Genomic DNA, 23,897 nt, shown 5'->3' with positions numbered 1-23,897 from the left:
CCATCGACGTTGCTAAATGGAAAAATACAGAGTTTTTGCAATAGTTAATTAATGTATACTTGTGGTACAGAAAAAGTCAAAAATTTGAGGTATTTGTAAAAAAAAAATAAATCTTTTTTTACATACAATTCCAAGGCGTTGGCTTTGGAGACGGCTTTTGATTTCGATGTTGGTCGATCAGACTCCCCAATGACAGTGACACACTGGGAATACCGTTGTTTATATTTGGGCCGATATATTTATTGAATCCTCCACTATCCCAGTTTGAAGAGAATGTCTAATAAGAAGCTTTTCTTTGCTCCACAGTGTTCATATTTGAGTTCTCAGTATAGTTTGCACGCTTAACGAAATTAGCTTGTTGGTTTTAATTCAACCATAGGTATTTCTATGGTCACTGATCTTGACGATAATTTTCACGCAATTGACTAATGCGCAGTCTGTTATCTATCAACTGCTTTTGCGCGTTCGTAGGCTTTTTGACGCAGGCCAAAAACCGGCAAAAAGTGGTTAACAAAACGTGAATGTGGATAGCCTTTGCGACCGGTTATATACAGGATGGCTCTAGTGTCTTATTTCCTTTGACGTCAAATAATTGTGATTTCTTGTTCCCCTGTATACCCCTAAGTGCTGGTATTTACATTAGGATAGCTTTTCAACCTATTTCATTTAGTGCCCTAGATATTTCAGAATCAATTTTTCACCGGATCCTTATAAATCAATTTACTAAACTAAATTGAACATTGCAATCCTCCCAATGATTAAAACACCTCTTGGAAGATGTTAGTTTTACTATTAATTAGCAGCATTTCTCGATTATTCGTCCTAACTTCTATTGATATTTAAGGGACATCTCGTTACTATGCTATTGTTTCTGATTGAATGAAGCATATCGCCCTTCCTGTTCTTCGATTCATAAAATCTGTTTACTATATTCACTGTTTTAGAAACAAGAGTTTGATTGGGACTCTAAACTACAAGGATACATTTTAAGTTCATTTTTTTATGGATATATAACGACTCAAATAATTGGAGGATACATCGCAGCGAGATTTGGTGGAAAGCGTATATTTGTTCTAGGCATCGGAATAACTGCCCTTCTAACCATATTCACACCGATCATTGCTAAGACGAATGTTTATTTTTTAATTGGTGTCAGAATTATAGAAGGTATTTTTGAGGTCAGTATTTTTTGTATTAATTTAGCAGGAGTTGTTTATCTCGGAACGTGTGTTTGTCTCGCTTTAGACACATGTCACCAATGGTATTAATGTTGCTAAATTAGAACCATGAAAAGTGATATGTGTAATAAAAATAATTTTAAATATTATCGTGCATACCAAAACACCGACGACATGACCTTGCCTGCAGATTGAACGGTCTATGCCATCTCTGGAGCAGGTTCTCTCAGTCCATTGTTTTGATTGTAATGTGATGGATCCACGTTTTACCCATGGTTATGAAACGGCGCAAAAATTCGACTTTATTTCTGTAAAATATTGCCAAACACTCTATGGAGAAAGATGTGAGCAAAGCGCTATCCATCTTGCGCACAGTTTTCTCATGTCCAATTTTTCAGTTAAATGAGATTTTCTGCAACATTTCTGGAGTAGTCACCTCATTTGGTCTACCATAGCGATTCTGGTCTTCGCAGGTAGTACGGCCTCTGCTACCTAATATTTTACTGTTGAAAACGAAAGACCAGTTTCGCCCAGATTACGATATAGCTTTTATATTGGTTGAGCTAAGACCTTTTAAATAAGTATTGTATCAAATTGCGATGACCAATTTTTTCCATGTATACAAATTCACTGAAAACGTTCACTATTAACAGCTGCCAAACGAATACTAAACAACGTGGCGTCTGCAGACTTAATATAATATGCATAGATTGTGTACTTTCTAATAATTCAAGCAACTACTGCCATTTCTAGGTTAGGCCAGATACTTGTATACGAAACATAAAGCAAAATTTAATTTTGATAGATTTATGAATGATTTGTGGTGAAGTTACAGGCCAGACCATTTTCTAAAAATGTGAAAAGGCTTATATCATATATTTTGGTGTTATATTCGGAAATCAAGACAAACAATGAGCTCTCTATATGTGTTGTTAAATGAATTGTGTCATTGGATCAGTGGATGAGATAAGAGATATATAAGAGAAGAAGTATACTTTTTGCTGCTCCAATGGTACGTGGAAAACTCACTAACCATTTTTTTTATTACTGTTTTGTATGACAAATATTGAAGGTTATTCCAAATACGAAAAGCGCGAGATCAAATTTTCAAATTTGCAATGTGTAATAAGACCTTTTCCTCATAATGCAGACTAATAAATAGGGCGAACGATGTGAATACCCACGACAAATAAAGCAATCAGTTAAGTGACGTCAAGTAAAGGAAGGGTAAATTTATTAGCAACAAATTAGAAAGTTAATGGACGATATTGGTTTTGTAGGATAGCTTATCAAAAAAAGATAGAGCTTGGATATCCGTCATTAGTGTTGTTTGTGAAAATTTGGGCAACAATATAGAAGGAAAATAAATCGTTCAGTTGTCGAATTTTATTAGAAATCCATTTTCTTCATGCCCTTTTATTATTTTTGTACTGGGAATGCTGTCAGCGACGACTAGTGTGAAAAGTTCTAACAAGATATTATAACAATGGAAATTCAGTACCAAAGGCGATGGTATCCAGTTATGATGATTGATCACTACAGGGTTTTGAAGAGGGAAGATATGACCCACAAAAACATTTGTTACCAATTAACATTTTCAATGTCTATGTCATCGTAAAAACATAAGCGATACATAAGGTTGAAAAATCATTAATGTATCTCAATATCATTAATTTTGTCACATATTTTCATATAATGTTATTTGAACAATTCTATTATGCACACCAACTACTGGATATCCATTAAATTTGAGTTTCTTAACATTTCTTAACCTAACATTTTTTCATTTAAGTATGTTCTATTCTATGAAGTTCTATTTTCACTTCTATGATATTTCTTTTTCATTTTTTGTTATTAGTTTTAATTTTCGTAAATAATTTCTTCTATCTATTTCTACTAAGATCAACATTTCAGGGTGTTACAGTTCCAGCAATTCAAGCAGTTTGGGCAGTTTGGGCTCCACCTTTAGAAAGAAGTCGTTTGGTAACGTTTTCATATTCTGGAACCTTTGTTGGCACTGTCTTTGCGATGCCGGTCTGTTCTCTATTGGCGTCATTATTAGGATGGGAGAGCATATTTTACTTTTTCGGTAAGAAAATCAGTCATTACATATAGTATTTTCACTTCTAACTCAACTTCCTGTAATTTGAACCTGAGATTAGGCATTGATCAATCTTTGGAATGATCAAAAATTACTATGGAATATCCATCATTATCACCGCAATTTGAACAATTAACTGTAGGTTTTGGAAATTTTGCACAATTTTTTTTGTTTTGTAAAACGAAAATACAAATATATTTTTGAATCCAATTTATGTGAAAGCAATCCAAAGGTAACTATCAAGCTTCTTCCTAAGTCAACAATGTATAAATTTTAAGTTGTTCAATACATCTTCTTTATGGTTATTATTGAATTTCAATGAAATTGTTTCTTATAATATATTAATTTCTTTAACAAACTTGTCAAATAATTCTACTTGTTCTACGACGTCTTCAAATTTTAATTTTGAAAAATCACATTAATTGAAAACTGTTTTTGTAGTCCTATTATGTCCTGTCCTGTCCTTAAACAGTCATTGAATTTTGTGCCCATTTCGAGGGGGGTACTTCTGATTGGTCATGTCTAGTTTTGTTAGCAATATTTTTTAATTTCATATTCCATATATTATTGGATTAAAACATAAAGGCATTCTTTGTGAAAATGTTCTTATGTCATCTCTTTCCGTAGGCTTATCTTTCACATATTCCAGAGACTCAAATATATTTCTTACTATTACCAACCATGATTCGCCATAATTTTTAATCAGCTTCGGTTATTTTTGGCATTGGCAACTATCAGTGCAAATATAATTGTGAATATCATTGCTTACAAGTTCATATTGAGTATATACAATTGTCGTGGAAAGGTGGCTTTGATGAAAATCATCTAAAACTCCTCGATATTCTTTAAACACTAAAGTCACTCAAAATGTGTTAAACACTCAATGTTCTCGCTATTATCCTTTTAACACTCAATATATTTCCGGCGTACACCAACGTCTAATGAATATGTAGGTTACGGCTGTAATTATTTGATTACAATAATGTTTAGCGAAAATAGCTGTCGTAGGCGTTTGTGGCATAGGTTTGTGACTACCTCATATATAAGAAATTATAGGTGAATATTCAAAAAAGAAATGCATATTCAGAAGCGATTGAGTAGTGATATTGGTAATTAATAAATCAACTTGCAATTGTTTGCAAATCGTCGAATCAAATTGTTTTGTAACTATGTTTAATGTTTCAGGCACAATCGGTCTAATTTGGTGCATATTTTGGTTATTGATGGTGTCCAATTCACCTGCTGAAGATTCTTCAATTAACGCAAAGGAATTGGAGTATATACAAAGTTCTATTTCTGACGGGAAGATCGATGATGATGACGATAGAATACCTTGGATCCAGATGTTAACTTGCAGGCCCTTCTGGGCCATTGCTGTTGCAAATATTAGCGAAACTTGGGGATTTTATACCTTACTAACGTATCTTCCTAAAATTATGAAAAGTACGTGTTGATAACTCGTTTTGATAATAAGAAGAAATCTTCTTCTTTTTCCTCTACTACTGTTTCTATTGAACATTTTCTTTCCGGTTAAGGATTTATAGATATTTTGAGATTCTTGCCATATCAAACATATACCACGGATAAAGACTAAAAACACGATATTAATTACATTCATTCTCTCGTAAACTTCATCCACCAGGCTCAAGACTTGTCAAAGTACTGTTTCGAGTTTTATCTCGAAAACGAGATAAGACCAAGACCGAAAATGGAACTCTAACTTTAAAAAATATTCTGTTTTAGATGTTTTAGGTTTTGATTTGAATGCCGCTGGTTTTATATCGGCTTTGCCCTATTTGGCAATGGCGGTGATATTACAAGCGGCAGGACAAATAGCAGATCATTTGCTGGTTAAAAAACTTTTAACAGTCACGCAGGTCAGAAAGCTGCTAACTTGTTTGGGATTCTTAGCACAAACAATATTCATTTTAATAGCAGCGTTTTGGATGACACGAATTGGTACAACTTTTTGTTTAGTAATGGCTGTTGGACTGGGAGGATGTGCTTTCGCTGGATTTGGGTATGTCGGTGGTCGAGTACTAGTATAATAAAACTTATAGAATCCACGCCTATTGATAAGGTTTTCATATTGTTAGAAAAAAGAATCGGAACTAATGCTATATTGTATTAATTGCTTCATTTCTAGGCCATTATGACTATTCTAGGTTTCTCTTCTTACCCAGTTTTGTTAAAGAGATAGAAGGAAATGTACCAACGTGCGTGAATCAAGTTGATTGATAACGAGCATTCAATACGGCCAATAACTGCGAACAAGTTCACCAAATAGTTTTAAACAACCGTCGAATTAAGTTAGAAATAAACGAATTCACTATAAAATAACTGAAGAAATATGCTTGCATTAGGTACCGTCTTTGTTGAATTTCGACCAAAAGCGCATAGAATTAGAATAAGCATAAGCATTGACGTGGTTTCAGCAAATAAGTCGGATTTTTGACATCGATATAGAACTGTAGATAAAACCTGGATTCACGACTACAATCCTGAACCAAGAAAACAGTCAATATAATGGATTGCAAAGGGCGAACCTTTAAAAAGGATAAATCGTGTTTCATCGTCAAGAAGAGTGGTGGCAATCGTTGCTTGGCATAGATAAGGGATTAGGTCTTCAAAAATGAGTGAAATGAGAAATTCTAAAAAAAGGGACCGAATTCTAAGAAAGAGAAAGTGTTTTTCATTCAGGACAATATCTTAACCCACCTCGGTAATTGCTATGGTTGAAATACACGATATGCTTTTCGAATTGGTCGTCCACCCAACGTATATACCATATCTGGCTCCCAGCGACCCTGTTCCCTAACCTTAAAGTTTAACTTGCAAGAGAATTAAAAATCTTCAGTCACTACTGTACTGAGGGTATAAAATTGAAAGGACACTATGTTGAAAAATAAAAATGATCATGAAAAATACTTGAGCTGGAAACTTTCTAGGCAAACCTAATAACATTAGGCTAATTCTAAAACTTAAGATCAGATTTTATTATGAAGTTTATTCAAGATATAACCAAATGAATTAGTGTAGGTCACTAAATAGAGTATATTTTCAACTAGGAAATCAGGGCTAGAAGTTGGATTTTGTTATAAGATATATTTTCTGTAATAACACTAGCACAGTTATTTAAATGTGACTCACTTGATTTTTTAGTGTAAATTCTTTGGATATAGCACCGAAATTTGCTAGTATCATAATTGGTATAAGTAACACATTTGGAACTATTCCAGGTATAGTTAGTCCAATCTTAACAGGATACCTAGTCACGCATCAGGTAAGCTTGTTTTTATGCATAGAAAGAAAGTTTTAGATTAAGAGACAAATAGAAAATTCAGAGTAACTGACATTATAGACAGTTTAGGTGGCGCTTGTGGTAATATACGAGATATATCCAAAATTTAAGCTTCGTTTATATTTCTATCAGCGACGATTATAGTTCCGAGCAGTAGTAGCAGTTACTCTGACTCAAGAAGAAGAAACGTTCCTTGTAGTATTTCTTTATCATGTCAGCCTCAATTGAAAGTATCGCCGCTTGTGAAATCCTGTGATTCGTTTTCTAAATGCAAAAAAATTTAACCAAGTGAAGTTAATGGAAAAAATGGTATGAGTGATTCAATAATTAGAAGATGGGTCATACAGTTCAACGGAAGATATGATAAAGAACACGATGAAGAACTGATGCACTGGTCCACGCAATTATAGAGAAGCTTAAGTAAAACCGTAAATTTATAATTAGTGCTTTTGCTATGGAATTTCTGCAAATCTCACGATCACTAATTCATGAATTTGTAACTGAAAAACTGAGTACTTACATTGAGTACCCAAAATTCTTACTGAACAACATAAAAAACGACGGATGGGCAGTGCAATGATAATTTCCTTGCTCGAATAGTCACAGGGGCTCGAACATCAGTATCTTGTGATACCCCAGAAACTAAACGGCAATTAATGGACTAAATGAATAAAAGTTTTTTTATATAATCAAACGAAACTTGTTTTGTGGATATACCTCTTATAATAAAAATAAATTATGATAGCGGTGATTTGGAATAGCGGCACGAAAACGTTTGAACCCCACTATGAGGGTTAGTTAATAAATGAAAGCTTTAATTGTTATTTTAAAAAACATATAAATATAAGTTTCAGCAATAACTCGTCAAATATTGCTTCTATTCTCTGGGTAATTAACTGCGACAAGGTCCCTTGTATCTGTTATCAATCAAGATATTGAGGAGTCATATTATACAAATGTAATTGCTAGGTTTAAACCGATCGTTTCTCAAAATTATCATAAATTATAACATCGTATAGTCGTGTGATTGACACACAGATGGCGCTGCTATCATCAAATCCATATGACTTTTATGAAGTACCAACTTTTAAAAGACTTTGTGTAAAATTTCATGACATTACGATTAGTCACAGAAAAGTGAGAGCCATTTAAGTGCAGCTACTTTTGTTATTCGTAAAATAATTTCGTGTGTTAATTTATTATTGCTTTTTGATGAAAAAAACAAAAATACTGTACAAGCTCAGCAATGGTTTCAAAAGTATTATCCGGCCTCTACTCCAACGAAAAGAACCCTTTGTTATTGGTTTGATGAATTTAAACGGAGTCGTTCAGACACCGATGATAGTGAACGTTCTGGTCGTCCAATTGAGGTGGTTACTCCAGAACGCATAAAAAAGATCCATAAATTGGTTATCTCTAATCGTAAATTGAAATTGTGTGGCTGAGGCTGATATCAGAAGGCAGGGTGTTTACAATTATCCATGAACATTTGACCATGAGAAAGCTTTTTCAAAGTGTGTACCGCGTTTACTCACAGTCGATCAAAAACGACAACGTGTTTAGCCATATGTACACTTAATAAATCAGATTTTTTTACATCGATTTGTGACAATGGATGAAAAATGGATCCATCACTACACTCCGGAATCAAAATAATCATTCACCAAGAGAATGCACCGATTCACAAATCGATTGCATCGAAGGATAAATTGAACGAATTACACTTCAAACTACTTCCTCATCCAGCGTATAGTCTATATCTGACCCCCAGTGACTAAAGGCTATTCGCCGATTTCAAAAAAGTGTTCATCAGTAAGAATTTTAGCTCAAATTAACAAACAATCGCTGAGCATGAAGGTTATTTTGAGACAAAATACAAATCCGTCTTCAAGCACGGCATCGAGAAGTTAGAGAAGCGTTGGAATGATTGTATTGCTCTTGAAGGATGATGAGTAAAATCGATTTTTGCCAAAAAAAAATGTGTTTTTCTTAGTTAATCACATGACGAATGTTAGATATACTATATATTAGTTGCATTCTTGCCCGAAGAAGCAAAAAAACAGCAAAAGGAAAAAAATTACAAAGGATTCTGCCATCTACAACGGCGTCTCGTTGTGTAACTAGTATTATAATAGAAAATAAGACATTGCAGGTGATCAAATAGAATACTAATTTTCTTTCTATTGCAATTAAAGTAGGTAAACGATTACATTTGCCTGATTTTACATTCATTATCCTCCAAACCATGTCTAAACGGTGAAACATACAATAATAAGAAGATAATTTTAAAGAGGTATTTTTTTCAGTAATATGTATGTTCTCAATTTTTAATAAATGTTGATGTCGCATCTCTCAAGTGTAATAAACTTCGATAGAAAACCATGTCTTCTGCCATCTTTGAGAATAATTACTGGTTTTCTTTTTGGATAAGAAGTATTGAGACATTATTTGAGGAATAATCAATTCAATCATTCAACTACGTCATGTCTATAAAACCAGGCTTCATTCAAACAAACTACATTTCTATGTCTTAATACTTTTAAATATTCTTGTCGAAGTTCGAAAAGACGACATGTTACAAGTATTCTGTTAAGATTTTTATGTTTGAAACCACACTCTATCAAAACCGAAGTGTCTCCTAACATTTATGGTCATATGGACGTACGTACTTCGAAACTCACTCGAGTATATATAGTTTTATAATCGGAGCTCTCCAATACTTTTGACAGACTTTCAAGTAAGAATATATAAATGATACATTCCACTAAACACTCACGATAATCACGTTTTTTTTTCAACTATGTCCAGAGCGTAAAATTAAATGGAATGCATAATGACGCATTCTAGGAATTGGAGTAAATAAAAACAAATAGCAAAACAGGCAAAACGAAGGGAATGCTTTAAGAGGTTATATTACATCAAAAGATAAGATAGATTTTCATAGTTGCAGTCTTTGAGTTTAGAAAATTCTGCTAATTCTCTCAACGCTCATATCGACTCACCTATTGACATGGCCGTCATGACGTTATTAGTGACGTTCTCGCCGGGACCATAATGATCGTAGTCGCCTTGCGGAACGCTCAAAAGAGTATTTTAGACGCTGTGAACGCACTAGGTGGAAAGTGTACAACAGCAAAAAAATGACACTTATGATTCTAATTGATAATTTTGAAATGTTTAAGGGTGCTACTATTTTCATGAATTACATTTTGTCCTCATTTAATTTACATTTAATTGTTCCTCATTAATTTTTTAGGAAGATATCAATGAATGGAGAGTAATATTTTATATATCATCATCCATATATCTTTTTGGGGCTATATTTTTTGCATTTAATGCTTCTTCCGTGCTTCAGCCGTGGGCTCAAAGTAAAAAGAAGGAAAAAGAGCTGAATGGACAAAATATTTCCTCGGAAATTCACGACAATGCGTCTTATCAGAAGGATCTAACCTGAAAGCTTTATATGATATTAACAAATAATAGAATAAACTTTTATAAACGACTATCGTTATATTTTTTCCTCTTCCTTCCTTCACACATATATCAGATAGTTAACGTTGAGTTCTTAGTCTAACATAGAAAGAGGGGTTATTAATAAAAAAATCCACTAATTTTTCAGAACTTCTAGCTAAAGCTATAATTATATGATGCATTTTCAGAGTCAAAATGTTCATACATCGCTTGTTTGATTTCATTTTTGTTAATTTCACTCCTTAACATTACCTTCAGCTTTACGAACCAAAAAAAATAGTCGAACGGGGCCATATCAGGGCTCTATGATGGGTGTTAAATCTCCGTGAAGTGATATTCGTGTACAGTAGCCATGGGAATCGAAGCAGTGTGAACTGGAACGAATAAGTTCTCTCATATGTCCTAACAGATTGAGAAATTTAGGAGTTGATAAAGAAGCAAATGAGGAATTTGTGTGAAATGAATTACAATTTTAATACGTTCTATAACTGCTGCTGCACTATTCACACAGCTTCACAGCTTCATCCTAACTAAATATTTTTTTTGTGAAATTTTGGTGACGGTATATCGAACTTAGTGACGTAGATATTTTTTATATACTAATCTCTAAAACCAATAAAACAACTTTTCTACAAAAATAATAAAAGATTGATAATATTTTTGGAAAATAAAATCGACAAAATGAGACATTAAACACCAATCAGAAAAGCGTGACGTCACACCTCGCGAAACACTATGTTGTAGCTGCCATTTTCGTTTAAAGTGACCAGGTTATTTCGAGTTTTCAGAAATTATTATTAAATTAATAAAGTTCCTGTTTAGTTTAATCTTGAAAGACAGGTATAATTTGAGATGGAATCAGGATTTAACTAAACAAATTGCAATAATTTGCCCAAAATTGACGCCGTTATGCTTGACAAATTTTTTGCAATGAACACCTATTTTTGTTCATCGGAAATTCGCGTTAAAACGTTAAAACTTATATGTAAGTATTATGTGAAGAACAAACAAAGTCTTATTTAATTAGCAGTTACCAGTCAGAGAGTCGCATTTACCCACTGTGGAATGAAAAAACTTAACTGATTTTGAGGTTAGCGAATACAAAGTTTCAATAAATTTAACTTTATTAAGTTATAATATTTTATTTTTTATGTGTGGTATGTAATGGTAGAATTTGTACATTTATAAAAAGATACATCAAGTTTTGTCTGATACTTACATCAAAATGATCTTCACAGAAATAATTGGAATTGTGGAATTAGTTAATAAAATAAGAGTTTCTTGTCCCCTTACCATTTTTAACCACTTTCTTTGTATATATTTATTGTTTGGAACGTATATGAATAACTTTTCTGGCGTTTTTATCGTTGTACTTTCACATTGGGCACTATACAGTATTTATAATAAGAGGAATTCATTATTTATTAAAAAACACAATTGACTGTTATAAACAAACATAGCTGTTTCGCGAGGTGTGACATTATTCAAGACGCCATGACAGTCTTGGCCTTTTTCGCGGTCAATTTCAAATTAATTTCTAAAAACTTAAAAATACTAACGTAAAAAACCTATTTTTCTTAAAAAAATATATTTGTGGGATGAAATAGATGCTAAGCTATAGTTTTAAAGTAATTTCCAAATTTTGTCAACTAGCCTATTGATACCAATAGATTATTAAATTCATACAAATTCATTTCGACGATTCGAAAATATATAATAACGTAATTCTAGTATTTAATTAATTCACGATAATCCATTATGGTAATTTGCAAATCAAACATTGTTTTTGTTTTTTTTGAAAATTAATGCCAATAGGTGACCAATTTTGTACAGAGTAATCTGTAATAAAGAGTAACACTTTCCCGTACGCATTTTAGTTTTGAAAGGTTCACTTTCCCGCACTAGTGCCGGAAAGTGACATTCTTCAAAGGAGAAACAACTATCAAACCACCCGGGTTTGATATCAGTTGCTATGACAACCCAAGCGTGTAATTGTTACTAAAACGTCAAAGTTGTTCAAAACGTCTTGGAAGTAACCGAATAAGTACAATCTTCTTCTAATTTAAGTCACATTAAACCGAATCCGATACAATAATATTAATGGATTCATCCGACGAAGAACTTCCCGAAGCCATTTTGAAGGCTGCAAATGAAGCTAATTGCGAGATGTTACCTGCCAAATTCACACTAAGATATGAGAAGCAATACGACCATTTTGTTACATGGTATAAGGAGAAAGGGGCCAAAACTTATAAGGAAGAGGTATTTCTGGCGTATTTTTCAGATCTAAGTAAGGTTTTGAAATCTAATACATTATGGTCCCGCTATTCGATGGTAAAAAGTTTAGTAAAAATAAAACATAATTTGGATATAGGAAACTTCCATAAGCTAACGTCGTTTCTTAAATAAAAAATATTGGTTTTCGAGCACAAAAAGTTTTTACCAAAGAAGATATATCCAGAGTTATGCTAGCTCCCGATGAGGTATACCTGATGATTAAGTGTGTACCATTCTTGCACTGGCTGGCGCTCTCCGCTCTCCGACCTTGTAAACGACATTCAAGTAAAGGCAGCTTAAAAAAATTTCTGATTCCAAAAATCATTCGTCAAGATCATTTGCTTTATCTGAAGAAATAAATGATGAAATCTATTTGACGCTGTACAGAAAGTAGGCAGATTTACGACCACCTAATCCGGAACGTTATACAGGACACAGTTTCAGACGTTCTTTGGCAACGTTCCTAGCAGACTCCGGCGAAGAAATAACCAACCTAAAGTGCCTCGGTGGCTGGAAGTCTACTATTGTCGCTGAGGTCTATTTGGAGGACTCCGAGAAGAAAAAAATATCAAATAAAATTCTCTGTACTACAAATGACTCAAAACCGTTGCCATCACCGTCATCGTCATCTTTATGCGACCTGCAACCGATGCCATCCTCACTGACGTCATCTACCTTCAGCTGAAACCAAATAACTCCACTGGACCGGAAGTTCTTACTAGTCTACAGAATACAACAAATTGTGTTTTCAATATTAATATTTATAATAATTACTAGTTTTCAGTTAAAGTTTTGTATATTATTATGTTTGTTGGAATAAAATAATTTTAGAAAAATGGGTTGGTATACTTTTTTGTATATACGGTCGTAGAAAAAATAATGTTCCCAACTCATGCGTAAAGTGCCTTTCCCGCACTTGAACGGTTGCCCGGACAACTGCAGTCGCGTGCGGCAAAGTATAACTTTCCCGCACTTGTTAGGAAAATAACTATTTCCAAATACGTGTTTCACCCTATATGCTAATACTTCACACTAAAATAATTTGACTGCGATTTGAAACATGAAAAATTTCATTGAACAGTAGACAAACAACAGCTCGGTCACCATGGCGTACGTGTTAAAGAGATTATACGAGAGTTATTTAAAACTAGAAGAATTAAAAGGTGAGTTTTTCAACTAGACACGAGGTTAATGTAAAATAAAATAAATAATTTATTATGAAAAGTATTAATCCATAGGTGATGGAAATTTTAATACTTAAATTTGCGTACACGTTATTAGAAAAAACTTAATTGTTTCCCATCTTGATATTATGGACTGATATGCGTGAATCTTCTACTGTACTAGCTTAGTTAAGCTACATTAAGTATATTATCGACAAAGTTCATTTCATTCTTCTTAATCTCTTTGGAAAATAAAGCAGACAATGTTCTAACTATACAATGTTTGCTTGGTACTAATGTTTAACGAAAATAAAATACGATAAATTTCATTTATTCACAAATACCCGCCATGGTCTGTGGAAGGCAGTGCAAATAAGTCAGTCTCCTCCACGTCATAGTGCTGCTGCCAATTTTGACGACCAAGCTGGTCTTTTCCTTGTTATATTGTCTATGCATGCATGTTCGTCTTTTTTTACGTTTTCGAACCCAACACAGCAGTAAGTAATACCAGTACAAACCATTTTTTCGGACATATATTTGAAGATAAAACGTTGTTATCTTAATAAATGTTCCCAAAATGACCGCGTTGTTGCAACAACAAGAAATTATTTCTGCTACCACTTCTAATATTGCTCATTGAATACCCCAGACCTTATTTTTGTCAAAACATGAATTAATAATACTTTATTATTTTATTTGTAGATCCTAGGACTGACAGAGAACTATTCACGAAATCACCGTTATGTTTGATTGGAGTTATTGGATTGTACATTTACTTTTTCAAAAGTCTAGGACCCAAATTAATGCTAAGCAGAGAACCTTATAATGTTAAAACCGCTATGATTATTTATAATATAATACAAATAATAATTAATTTTATTTTAACAATATGTGTAAGTATAAAATTCATCTATTCTTATGAATTAATTGTATTTGTTCTTCATTATTTTTTATCCACATTTATTGTATTACCTACTATGAATTCAATTGTAAAAAGAAAATTTCCAACGCATTTCTACAAATATACATCAGTATAGTCTATAATTGATCATTTGAATTTTGAAAAAAGAAAAAGTCACCCACGAAACTCGTTCAAATTTTTTAAAAATTATCCATTATAGTGCAATTAATATATTTACGTTATATATAAGTTTTTTACGAACAAAAAATTTATGCTTAGTTTAGATTCAGTTATTTACTATCCCTCAATGTTATCATCGTCAATCTTTTCCGATTCTTTGCTAGTTGAGGTACTTTCTAGGTATATCTATAGATGAGTCTCGTTTTTGGTAATTCTTTTCCATTCAATAATTTCTTGGTATCCAAAATGAAACATTGGTGGTTCGTCTTAACTTCTTTATTCCAAATTTGTAAGTTTGGTTTAATCCACAATCTATGTTTCTCTCTGTTTTTAGAGGCTTTTAACAATTTTCTTGCAAATTGTAATACTACCTTCACGTATAATCCTCCAACGTTTCGGTTTTTTTCACGCTTGGAAGGAGGTGCTTGAACTTCTTTAAAATTATCAAAAGTGTATATTCTAAATATATATATATATATATATATATATATATATATATATATATATATATATATATATATATATACAGTGCTTTTCAGATAAAAGTATCCACCTTTAATAACTTTTGTAATACTGGTATTTAGAAAAAATCCAAAAACACGTCAATTTATGTTGGAAGGGGCAAGCATTATGGCTTATTTAAACTTACTGGAAAAGCCACCCCCTCATCCCTAGCAGCATCCCCTTTATTTTTTTAAATTACTTTTCATATTTTTTATGTAAAATTTGGATACTCCTCTTTGAGCTGATTTCAAAAATGTATAATACTTGTAGGTTAAAGTGGTTAGTTTATGAGATAAACAATTTTTCTTTTAAGAGCACAAATTTTACTTATTATTTACTTTCACCTTATTTGCCTGTACTAAAATGGGTTGTACAACAATTCAAACTCTTTAATCTTTTTAACTGTGCTATTTATTCTACTTAAAAAATCCAAACAACAAAAAACTCTACTTTTTATTAAAGTTTGACATTGTCAACTAGAATTTGTAGTCACTATTGATAGTGTAATTTGATACATTATTTATTTTGTTTCTCTGAAATGGTTTACTCTTTGCAAGAAAGAATTGAAATTGTACGTTTATACTACCAAAATAATAATTGTGCAAGAGCTGCTGCTAGAATATTTAACGAATTACATGACGGAAGACATGCAACTCATAAGTATGTAATTCAACTGATGGAGAAATTTACCACAACAGGGTCTGTTTGCAATAAAGTGCATAAGCGAGAGGGACTCGTAAATAACGAAGCAATCTAAGTGGCAATTTTAGGGCAAGTCAGCTTAGAGGCTCAACAACCCCAATCGTTGTCAACAATAAGTAGAGCGATCGGTGTTTCATCTTCTACAGTTTTCCGAGTTCTACATAAATTCAAGTACCACCCATATAAAGTTAAGTTGGTGCACGAGTTGAATGAAGATGATTTTGATCGTTGTCTAGAGCTTTGCGAATCAATGACGCAAATTATCAATAACAATCCACAATTGTTAAACAATATTTGCTTTTCTGATGAATGCTCATGGTCATTAAATGGCTTAGTAAGTAGGCATAATTGTAGATATTGGGCTGAAAGTGATCCAAATATTATGCGTGAATTCCATACACAACATCCCCAAAAGTTAAACGTTTGGTGTGGTATCCTAGGTGACCACATTGTCGGACCTTTCTTCATCAACGGAAATTTAAATGGTGAATCATATCTTGAGTTACTCAGGGAAGGGGTTGACCCACGTATTACAACAATAATAGAAAATGATGATAACCTTTCCGAAGATTTACTGGTATTTCAACAAGACGGAGCTCCCCCACACTATGCTATGCCTGTCCGACAATTTTTAAACGAAACATTCCCCGCTCGTTGGATAGGTAGAAGGGGGCAGATGATGGAGTGGCCTCCTAGGTCACCGGATTTAACACCCTAGACTTCTTTTTATGGGGGTATTTAAAAACAAAAGTTTATGCTACCCAACCAGAATCTCTGGATGATTTACGAGAGAGGATAGAAAATGAATGTCGACAATTAAATCCAGCCGTATTAAGCAATGTCAGAGAGACATTTCAAAATAGATTATACCATTGTATGGAAGTGAATGGTACTCATTTTGAACACTTATTGTAACTTCATACTAAATAGTACAGTTAAAAAGATTAAAGAGTTTGAACTGTTGTACAACCCATTTTAGTACAGGCAAATAAGGTGAAAGTAAATAATAAGTAAAATTTGTGCTCTTAAAAGAAAAATTGTTTATCTCATAAACTAACCACTTTAACCTACAAGTATTATACATTTTTGAAATCAGCTCAAAGAGGAGTATCCAAATTTTACATAAAAAATATGAAAAGTAATTTAAAAAAATAAAGGGGATGCTGCTAGGGATGAGGGGGTGGCTTTTCCAGTAAGTTTAAATAAGCCATAATGCTTGCCCCTTCCAACATAAATTGACGTGTTTTTGGATTTTTTCTAAATACCAGTATTACAAAAGTTATTAAAGGTGGATACTTTTATCTGAAAAGCACTGTATATATATATATATATATATATATATATATATATATATATATATATATATAAATGCTCTTGACTTGAGGTTTCTTCTGTTTCAAAATCAGTTTTTTTCATAATAATTTTCCAGAGATTGATAAAAAAATAGAAACCTTTCGACTCAATTTCAGTCTTTATCAAACGTCAGTTTTTGATCAATCTCATTAAAATTATCTAAAAAAAACTAAATTTGAAACAAAAGAGACCTAAAATCAAAACCATTTAGAAGCATTAATATATCAAAAGGTCTAAGGAATATATAAGGTATGAATCAGAAAATCATGTAAAATTGATTATTCTCCTTGCATTTTCAGATATGGTCTTGTTTTCAGTTTTATATTCTAATTTTAAAATAGAAGGAACCTAAAATCAAGACGATATATGAAAATGCAAGAAGAATAATCAATTTTTCGTAATTTTCTGATTATTACCGTTTAGCCTTGAAAATCCAAGGGCCAGAATGTCATATCAACATTTTTTTTATAATTTTGAACCAATCAAATATGTTTATTTTGTTTACATGGGCAGAATCAGAAAATCACTGCCCTCAAACCCTGCTGCCAAATAAAACATAATAAAGTTTATGATGAGCTATCGTTCTATAAACATAATAGGAATCACAAAATTGTGGCAGGATCAAGTTTTTGCAAAGACAATCCCATTTTCCCAGAAAAATATAAATGGAAAACTAAGAATATTTCCAGGAATTGTAAGTAATTTATATACTGTTTCAGGAGGAACCAGAAAATCGCGGGAAAGCACTGGGCCAATCTCTTCTGGTCTATAAGGATAACTAACAATCTCTTGCACATTCAATTCACGATTTTCATTATAGTAATTAATAATTTTTTTTCAGAGTACCATTGTTTTAAGTGAAACGGGATTTGCCTTATGTTCAGAAGTGGATTACAATTTACCAAGAGATTCTCTATTAGTACAAGCTGCAATAGTTTATATGTATTTAAAAATATTTGACACAGGAGATACGGTAGGTGGTTATAGTTTCAAAGTAAAAAAGTGTGCACATATTGAAAAAAAAATATTACTAGTAAAATTGTAAATAAGACGTCAATTGGATAATTATCCGTGATTAAATTATCAACAATCTAGTATTCACATAAATTATAGTTTCGTGTTATAATTCATGATAAATAAGGTTTTCAGCGTCAACAATTTCATTGTATTCTACGATAATAATAAGAGAAATTGAATCATCAAATGACGTGGATGCGTGAATTTAAATTTTACTTTGGGTACCTAACCTTTTGTTTTTTCAAATTACTAAAAACTCAACCTAATATATGAGGCATACACGTAAGCAATGACTTTGAAGTGTAAAGTATCATTATTAAGTATATTTTCCATCGCAATTTTTTGTCTTGGTTTGAGGAAATATCATTTAATATTCATCCTGGTAAATAGCTTACGATGTTTTCAGTTGTATTCCAAAAATGTTTCCACTAGTCAACATAATATATTTTATTCAGAATCCAACCAACAAACACAAGTTTATTCTTTATATTTCAATGCTTTTTTATACTGCGATATCTAGACGTGATTTAAAAAAAATTTTGATTCAATATTCGTCGTGGCCAATAGCCAATCAAGTATTTAGTCTTTAAAATATTCGTTATATAAATATGAAATAAGTCATGTTTTTTTCCTTTCCAGAGAGGAGAACGAAAAGTTTCTAGTAATTTCAATCCCACATGAAAAGATGTACCTCAACCACACAAACACAGCCATTAAATCAATATAACAACAACCTTGTTTTATGAACAAGCTTCTTATACTACCAAGTTGAAAATCAATGCCATGAAGCTACCTTTGTTCTTTGACAACTGTAATTTAACTTTTATACAAATCTCCAGTCTCATTATCGTTTGTCTGTAAAAGTTTTAGATATATTCCCTCTTTGGGTCTGCTATTTTGCTCTTTTTTTTCATTTCATCTCGTTATTCAAGAAGAAATGAAGCAAAATCTTTATTTTATTTATTGTTTCATATGTTATTTTTGTAGAAATTATTAGTGTACAGCTAAGCAGTTTGTACTAACCTACACAAGCATTAACACAACACCAACGTCTGTTGAGTAGATCCATTAGATATCTCTTCAGTCTTTTTATTGGTTGATGGGTATCTTTATAATGTTCATATTGCTTGCTGAACGCCATAATTGTATTCAATATGACCATATGAGATTTATTATAATTCTTTATCCAAGCCCCTTGTTCGCAATAAATGAATAAATTATTATTAAAATAAAATAATAAAATAAATTATTGATATGACCAGGCAATCAGGCAGTATATTTTCCTGGATTTATAAACTCTTACGTTCAACTTTTCTCTGTCGTTAGGTAATTAATTGGCTGTCCCTACTGCCCCTATTTAGACCAACTATAAATGTCATTTCATGAAATCTTGTCTCTATTTCATTTGTTCCAGGTTTCAGCATTTTTTAGATTCGTTACTGTTCTTTTTATCCTAATTATATTCGAATTTGGATATAGGTGCTGTGTAAGCGTGATCACATGATCTGGATATCTGTTTTTATTGGCTAGGCTCTGGAACGTGAGTGTTGAATATGAAAATTCGCCATCTTCCAACGCGAACTTGTCGTGAAATTGAACGCGAGCACTTCGTAATCTATTCAATTTATGTTTAACGCTAGCGAGGGCGTCAGTAAGTGTGTGAGCGTAGAAGTTTGTAAATTGAGTTTAAATCTGGTCATTTTCTATAAGATATAAAAAGAAGATATAGAATAGATCCTAGCACATTTAGCCCAGCGAGTACAGCCCAATTTTAGTCAAAACTCACGAAAATTAGTTTTTTCGCTGATTTTCTGGATTTAAGTTGTTCTGAGGGTGCTCTATTGATACAGTAAAAGTTAACATCAAAATTTTGTCCGCTAAGCTATATATTTTTGTTTAAATTTTCAAAATTTCGAATTTTGAAAATAACTCGGAATCTATGCCGAATTTCGAAAAAAGTAAAGGGATCAAAAATGTAGTACAAAAAATTTCCTACAAAAAACGTTTAGTGTAATTTCTTTCTAATCCCAAAATTACTTTTACAAAAAGCGAATTTCGTGTTATTGGATTTTTTCAACAGTGCATTTTTTAAGGATAATTCAAGACTTGAAATTTAGAGTTAAATTTCTGAAAAAAAATTACGACCAGAAAATAACCTTCGATGAAGCTTAAATATGATTTTTCCCAACCTACAAAAAACTCTAAAATGCCAGAAATTCTCTTTTAATATCTTGATTGTTGTAAGTACTCTAAACTTAAGTGTGGCACAGGGATAATCTTTGAAAACCCTATTCTTGTGAAGACTTTATTTAAATATTTATCAAAAATAGAGAAAAAATTAAAAATCGAATATAAGAAATCAATTGCAATCTGGTCGATTTCCTCATCACTCTCGAGCATTTCTTTCAAGAGGAATTCCGTGCTCGTCAGGGTGTCTTCACTGGTCTCTCCGTCTAAAAGTTATTCTTCCCCCAAGTCAGCAGGAATCAGATTTGTACATGAATTTTGTAAACATGACCCGCACAGGCTTCTACATAGCAGTCCAGCCTTCTTGCAAATACACAACTTACTACAACCTTTTTGGCAGTTACAAAAATCATTTTTAAGATCTCTGAGGACGCTGGTGATTATTGGTGACAATTGACCATATTTTTCTTAATAACAGCCTTTAAAAAACACGTATATCTATATAAATCGAGGTTAGAGACATTACGAGGCGTATTATATAAAGCAAGAACTGCATTCACTCCATTTTCAGCTATACACTCTTCTGTACTGTCAAACCTTCGAAACGCTTCAAGAGCTTCTCTGTGATTAGATTTAACTTTTAATTTTTTTTCAAACAATTTGAAGACACCTTTCTTTCCTTGAATAGTATCACAACTAGTAAAAGAAGAGTAAACTGCTATCCTAATCACATTTTATAGTAAAGCCTTATTTCACGACTTGACACTCTGAACTACACTTGCTATGAATATTTACATCAGACTTGTCTCCTTCATTCTCATATTTATCGAAAAAAATCACGATTAAATTAAATAATAATTCAACATTTCACTAATCAAAGAGTACTAAAAATGAAAAACAATTAATTTTTTCCCTTGAAGCACTCCCATTAGGTTCCTTTTCTACTATTTTCACTATTTTCTTTTCACAATTTTATTTCAACAATTAACGTTAAAATTTTACACGTGCACTAATAAGATGTCTTTTGCCGTCTGTCCGTTTTGCTCCGACGGCGTCCTCTACACCCTTAGAATCTTCGGCTGATGTATTGAAGAGACTCTCCCAGTAGAAAGAGGTTTCTTTTTTGTAGAGGGTGACTCTATCACGTATGCTTTCGTTTTCCCCCGTATGATGCGTTAAAACCAAACCCCCGAAAATCGCAAAAAGATTTAAGAAAAAAATGTCGAGCTCTTGGCGAGTTTTCAAATTTTTTATGGAAAACCAAAGGTTTTACGAACTTATTTGGGGAGGAAATTGAAGCTCGACAACTCAGCTACAAAATGTATGCTTTAGTTTTCTTATTAATTTGCCAAAAAGGCTGATATTCAACAACAATAAAAATGTAGCCAAATCTGTCAACTATGGGAAAATCTAACATTAGTAAAAGTAGTTTATTTCCTCTCACAGAGTGAGTTCAAAGTTACAATTGGTTTCATTTTAAAGGTAATCGTCTAATTGATGACTGGATCTAGCAGAGACACAGACACATGTATTTTAAGTTCACCCAGGCTACCAGCAAAAAACAATCCCGTTCGTGCTGTTTTCCAAAAAAATTTCACAAGTCTGAATTTTTTGCAGGTGCAATTGAAAAGTAGAGACTAACGAGTAAAATGCACTTTCTTTCGTCTCGAAATGTTGTAATTTCCCTCTACGTGGCGCGAAAACTTTTTAGTAAGATGCGACCACCCCGAAGTTTGAGCGCATTTTACAAAGAAATGACAACTCTAAAGGAAAAATCACAGGGGACCTTTTTTGTAGAAAATTTCTTAAACTACATTTTTGATAATTTCACTTTTTCCGAAATTTGGCATAGATTTTGAGTTATCTGGAAAAATTAAACAAACATATATTGCTTAGCGGCCAAAATTTTGATGTTAAGTTTCAGAAAATCAGCGACAAAACTAATTTTCGTGAGTCAGGAGCTGTAACCACTAGACTAATTGCCCTGTGGTTACATGAATTTCATTGATACTTGTGAATATCTTTCTGTTAGGTAAGACAGCATTTCAAAAAAGGTATATGGTGAGTTCATTTTTATTTTTTCCTGCCAAACCTTTTCAAAGGCGTGGGTAATCAACATAAGCTGTAAAGCAATATCTGTTAAGTTCGAAATCACAGTACAGTAGCGTGGTGGTTATTAAAGCCAAACTGGCGATTGAGAATGAGGTTTCATGCATGCGGTATTATTTGCAGTGTTCGAAGGAAGAGCTTTAGATAGAATTATCTGGGTTAGTTTCTTCTGGGGTTGCAAAGAGTCCAAGCTCAGCATGACATTAAATCTTAATCTAAACATAAGATTCTATTTGGAACTCAAGTTAATATTCCTGTATTTATTTCAGTTATTTTTTCTTCTAAGGAAAAGCTTTCGCCAAATTAGCTTCTTACATCTTTATCATCACTCAGCAATGATGTTAGGAGTTTGGGTCGGAGTGAGATACAATTGTGGAGGAACTACAACTTGGATTGTTCTTCTTAATACAATTATACATTGCGTTATGTTTTCCTATTATCTTGTAGCGGCCATATATCCCAACTGGAAATATAGATCAACCTTTAAAAAGACTTTAACACAACTGCAACTTGTAAGTAAATATAATATTAATAGGTGTACGTTCTATGGCGCTCCATGGAATTTTCTGTTGTTGAAAGAATAGTGTATAGCAGTTAAACACTGTTAGCAAAGCTAAGCTAAGTAACTATTTGAAATGGAAAGTCCTAAGCTACAATTTAGTGAAAGGTTATTAAAAATTTTCGTCGAAAGTAATAGAAAATCATCGCTACTTAATTCCACTTTTTTATCAAAATTAATGTACCAAGTATCTGTATGGTAATGTCGGATTTGACATATTCACATCAGTTTTGCCATATTTCAATACTTTGGCAGCAGAAACTATTACAAATTCATATATCAAAAAAATGGTTATTTTGTTTTAGGTCCAGTTTCTGATATTTATCATAATCTTTGGAAAAATTTTGTTATGGCCAACTTGTAATTATCCAAGATATGTTGGGTTTTTAACGGTAACGCAAAATATTTTTCTGTTATTCTTATTTTCAGATTTCTATTATAAGGCATATGTTAAAAAATCTAAGACTAAGTAATTTGTAATAATTTAATAAAAAAAAAATGTAATTATTCATAGTACTTATAACATTTTGAAACATATTAAGTGTATGAAAAATTGTGTGCCATTGAATAAATTCACTAAAAGAAAGATCTTGTTTATTTAACATTTAATGTTTATTAATCGAACTTTTTTAATCTATCGGTAAATAGAGTGAATCCTTTGTTAACCGGCAAAATCATATCTCACTTATTTTCTGATAATATTAATCACTTCTTGGGTCTGTGGATTACACAAGGATCGTTAATTTTTGAAACCATAAAAAATGAAAGTAGTGGATCAAATGCAAAAGGAGGAGAATATGATAAAAATGAGAGGAAAAATAATATACGGGCAATCTGAGGTCGGCAAGGGAAAGTAGGTGAGTTTTTAAGGGTAAAAAACGATTTATGTCAAAA

General features: G+C 32.4%; 2 protein-coding genes across 3 annotated transcripts in view; both read left to right on the top strand.

Moving 5' to 3' along the window:
* The window catches only part of LOC130445018 (uncharacterized), a 29,868-nt gene extending 19,791 nt beyond the window's left edge, over positions 1-10,077 (top strand). The window contains exons 11-16 of the mRNA XM_056780523.1: positions 945-1,178; positions 3,093-3,267; positions 4,465-4,722; positions 5,023-5,299; positions 6,442-6,562; positions 9,837-10,077. Coding sequence (XP_056636501.1) covers positions 945-1,178; positions 3,093-3,267; positions 4,465-4,722; positions 5,023-5,299; positions 6,442-6,562; positions 9,837-10,034 — 1,263 coding nt within the window. The 3' untranslated portion in view covers positions 10,035-10,077. The remainder of the gene's footprint in view (positions 1-944; positions 1,179-3,092; positions 3,268-4,464; positions 4,723-5,022; positions 5,300-6,441; positions 6,563-9,836) is intronic.
* A 3,323-nt stretch (positions 10,078-13,400) lies between these two features.
* Positions 13,401-23,589, top strand: LOC130445101 (elongation of very long chain fatty acids protein 7-like). 2 transcript variants are annotated; one of them, XM_056780611.1, is made up of 5 exons: positions 13,401-13,491; positions 14,194-14,384; positions 17,973-18,104; positions 22,714-22,956; positions 23,309-23,589. In XM_056780611.1, the coding sequence occupies exons 1-5, from the start codon at positions 13,434-13,436 to the stop codon at positions 23,474-23,476; spliced, it is 792 nt and encodes a 263-aa protein (XP_056636589.1). In that variant the 5' UTR covers positions 13,401-13,433; the 3' UTR covers positions 23,477-23,589. The 2 variants fall into 2 exon arrangements, with proteins under 2 accessions (XP_056636589.1, XP_056636597.1); XM_056780619.1 differs by lacking the exon at positions 13,401-13,491 and adding an exon at positions 13,850-13,988 and having other exon boundaries at positions 23,309-23,580.
* The last annotated feature ends 308 nt before the right edge of the window (positions 23,590-23,897 follow it).

Source organism: Diorhabda sublineata, chromosome 1 (genome assembly GCF_026230105.1).
Source record: "Diorhabda sublineata isolate icDioSubl1.1 chromosome 1, icDioSubl1.1, whole genome shotgun sequence".
Lineage (NCBI taxonomy): Eukaryota > Metazoa > Arthropoda > Insecta > Coleoptera > Chrysomelidae > Diorhabda > Diorhabda sublineata.
The sequence above is the reverse complement of the archived record's forward strand: the minus strand, read 5'-3'. Positions and strand labels throughout refer to the sequence as shown.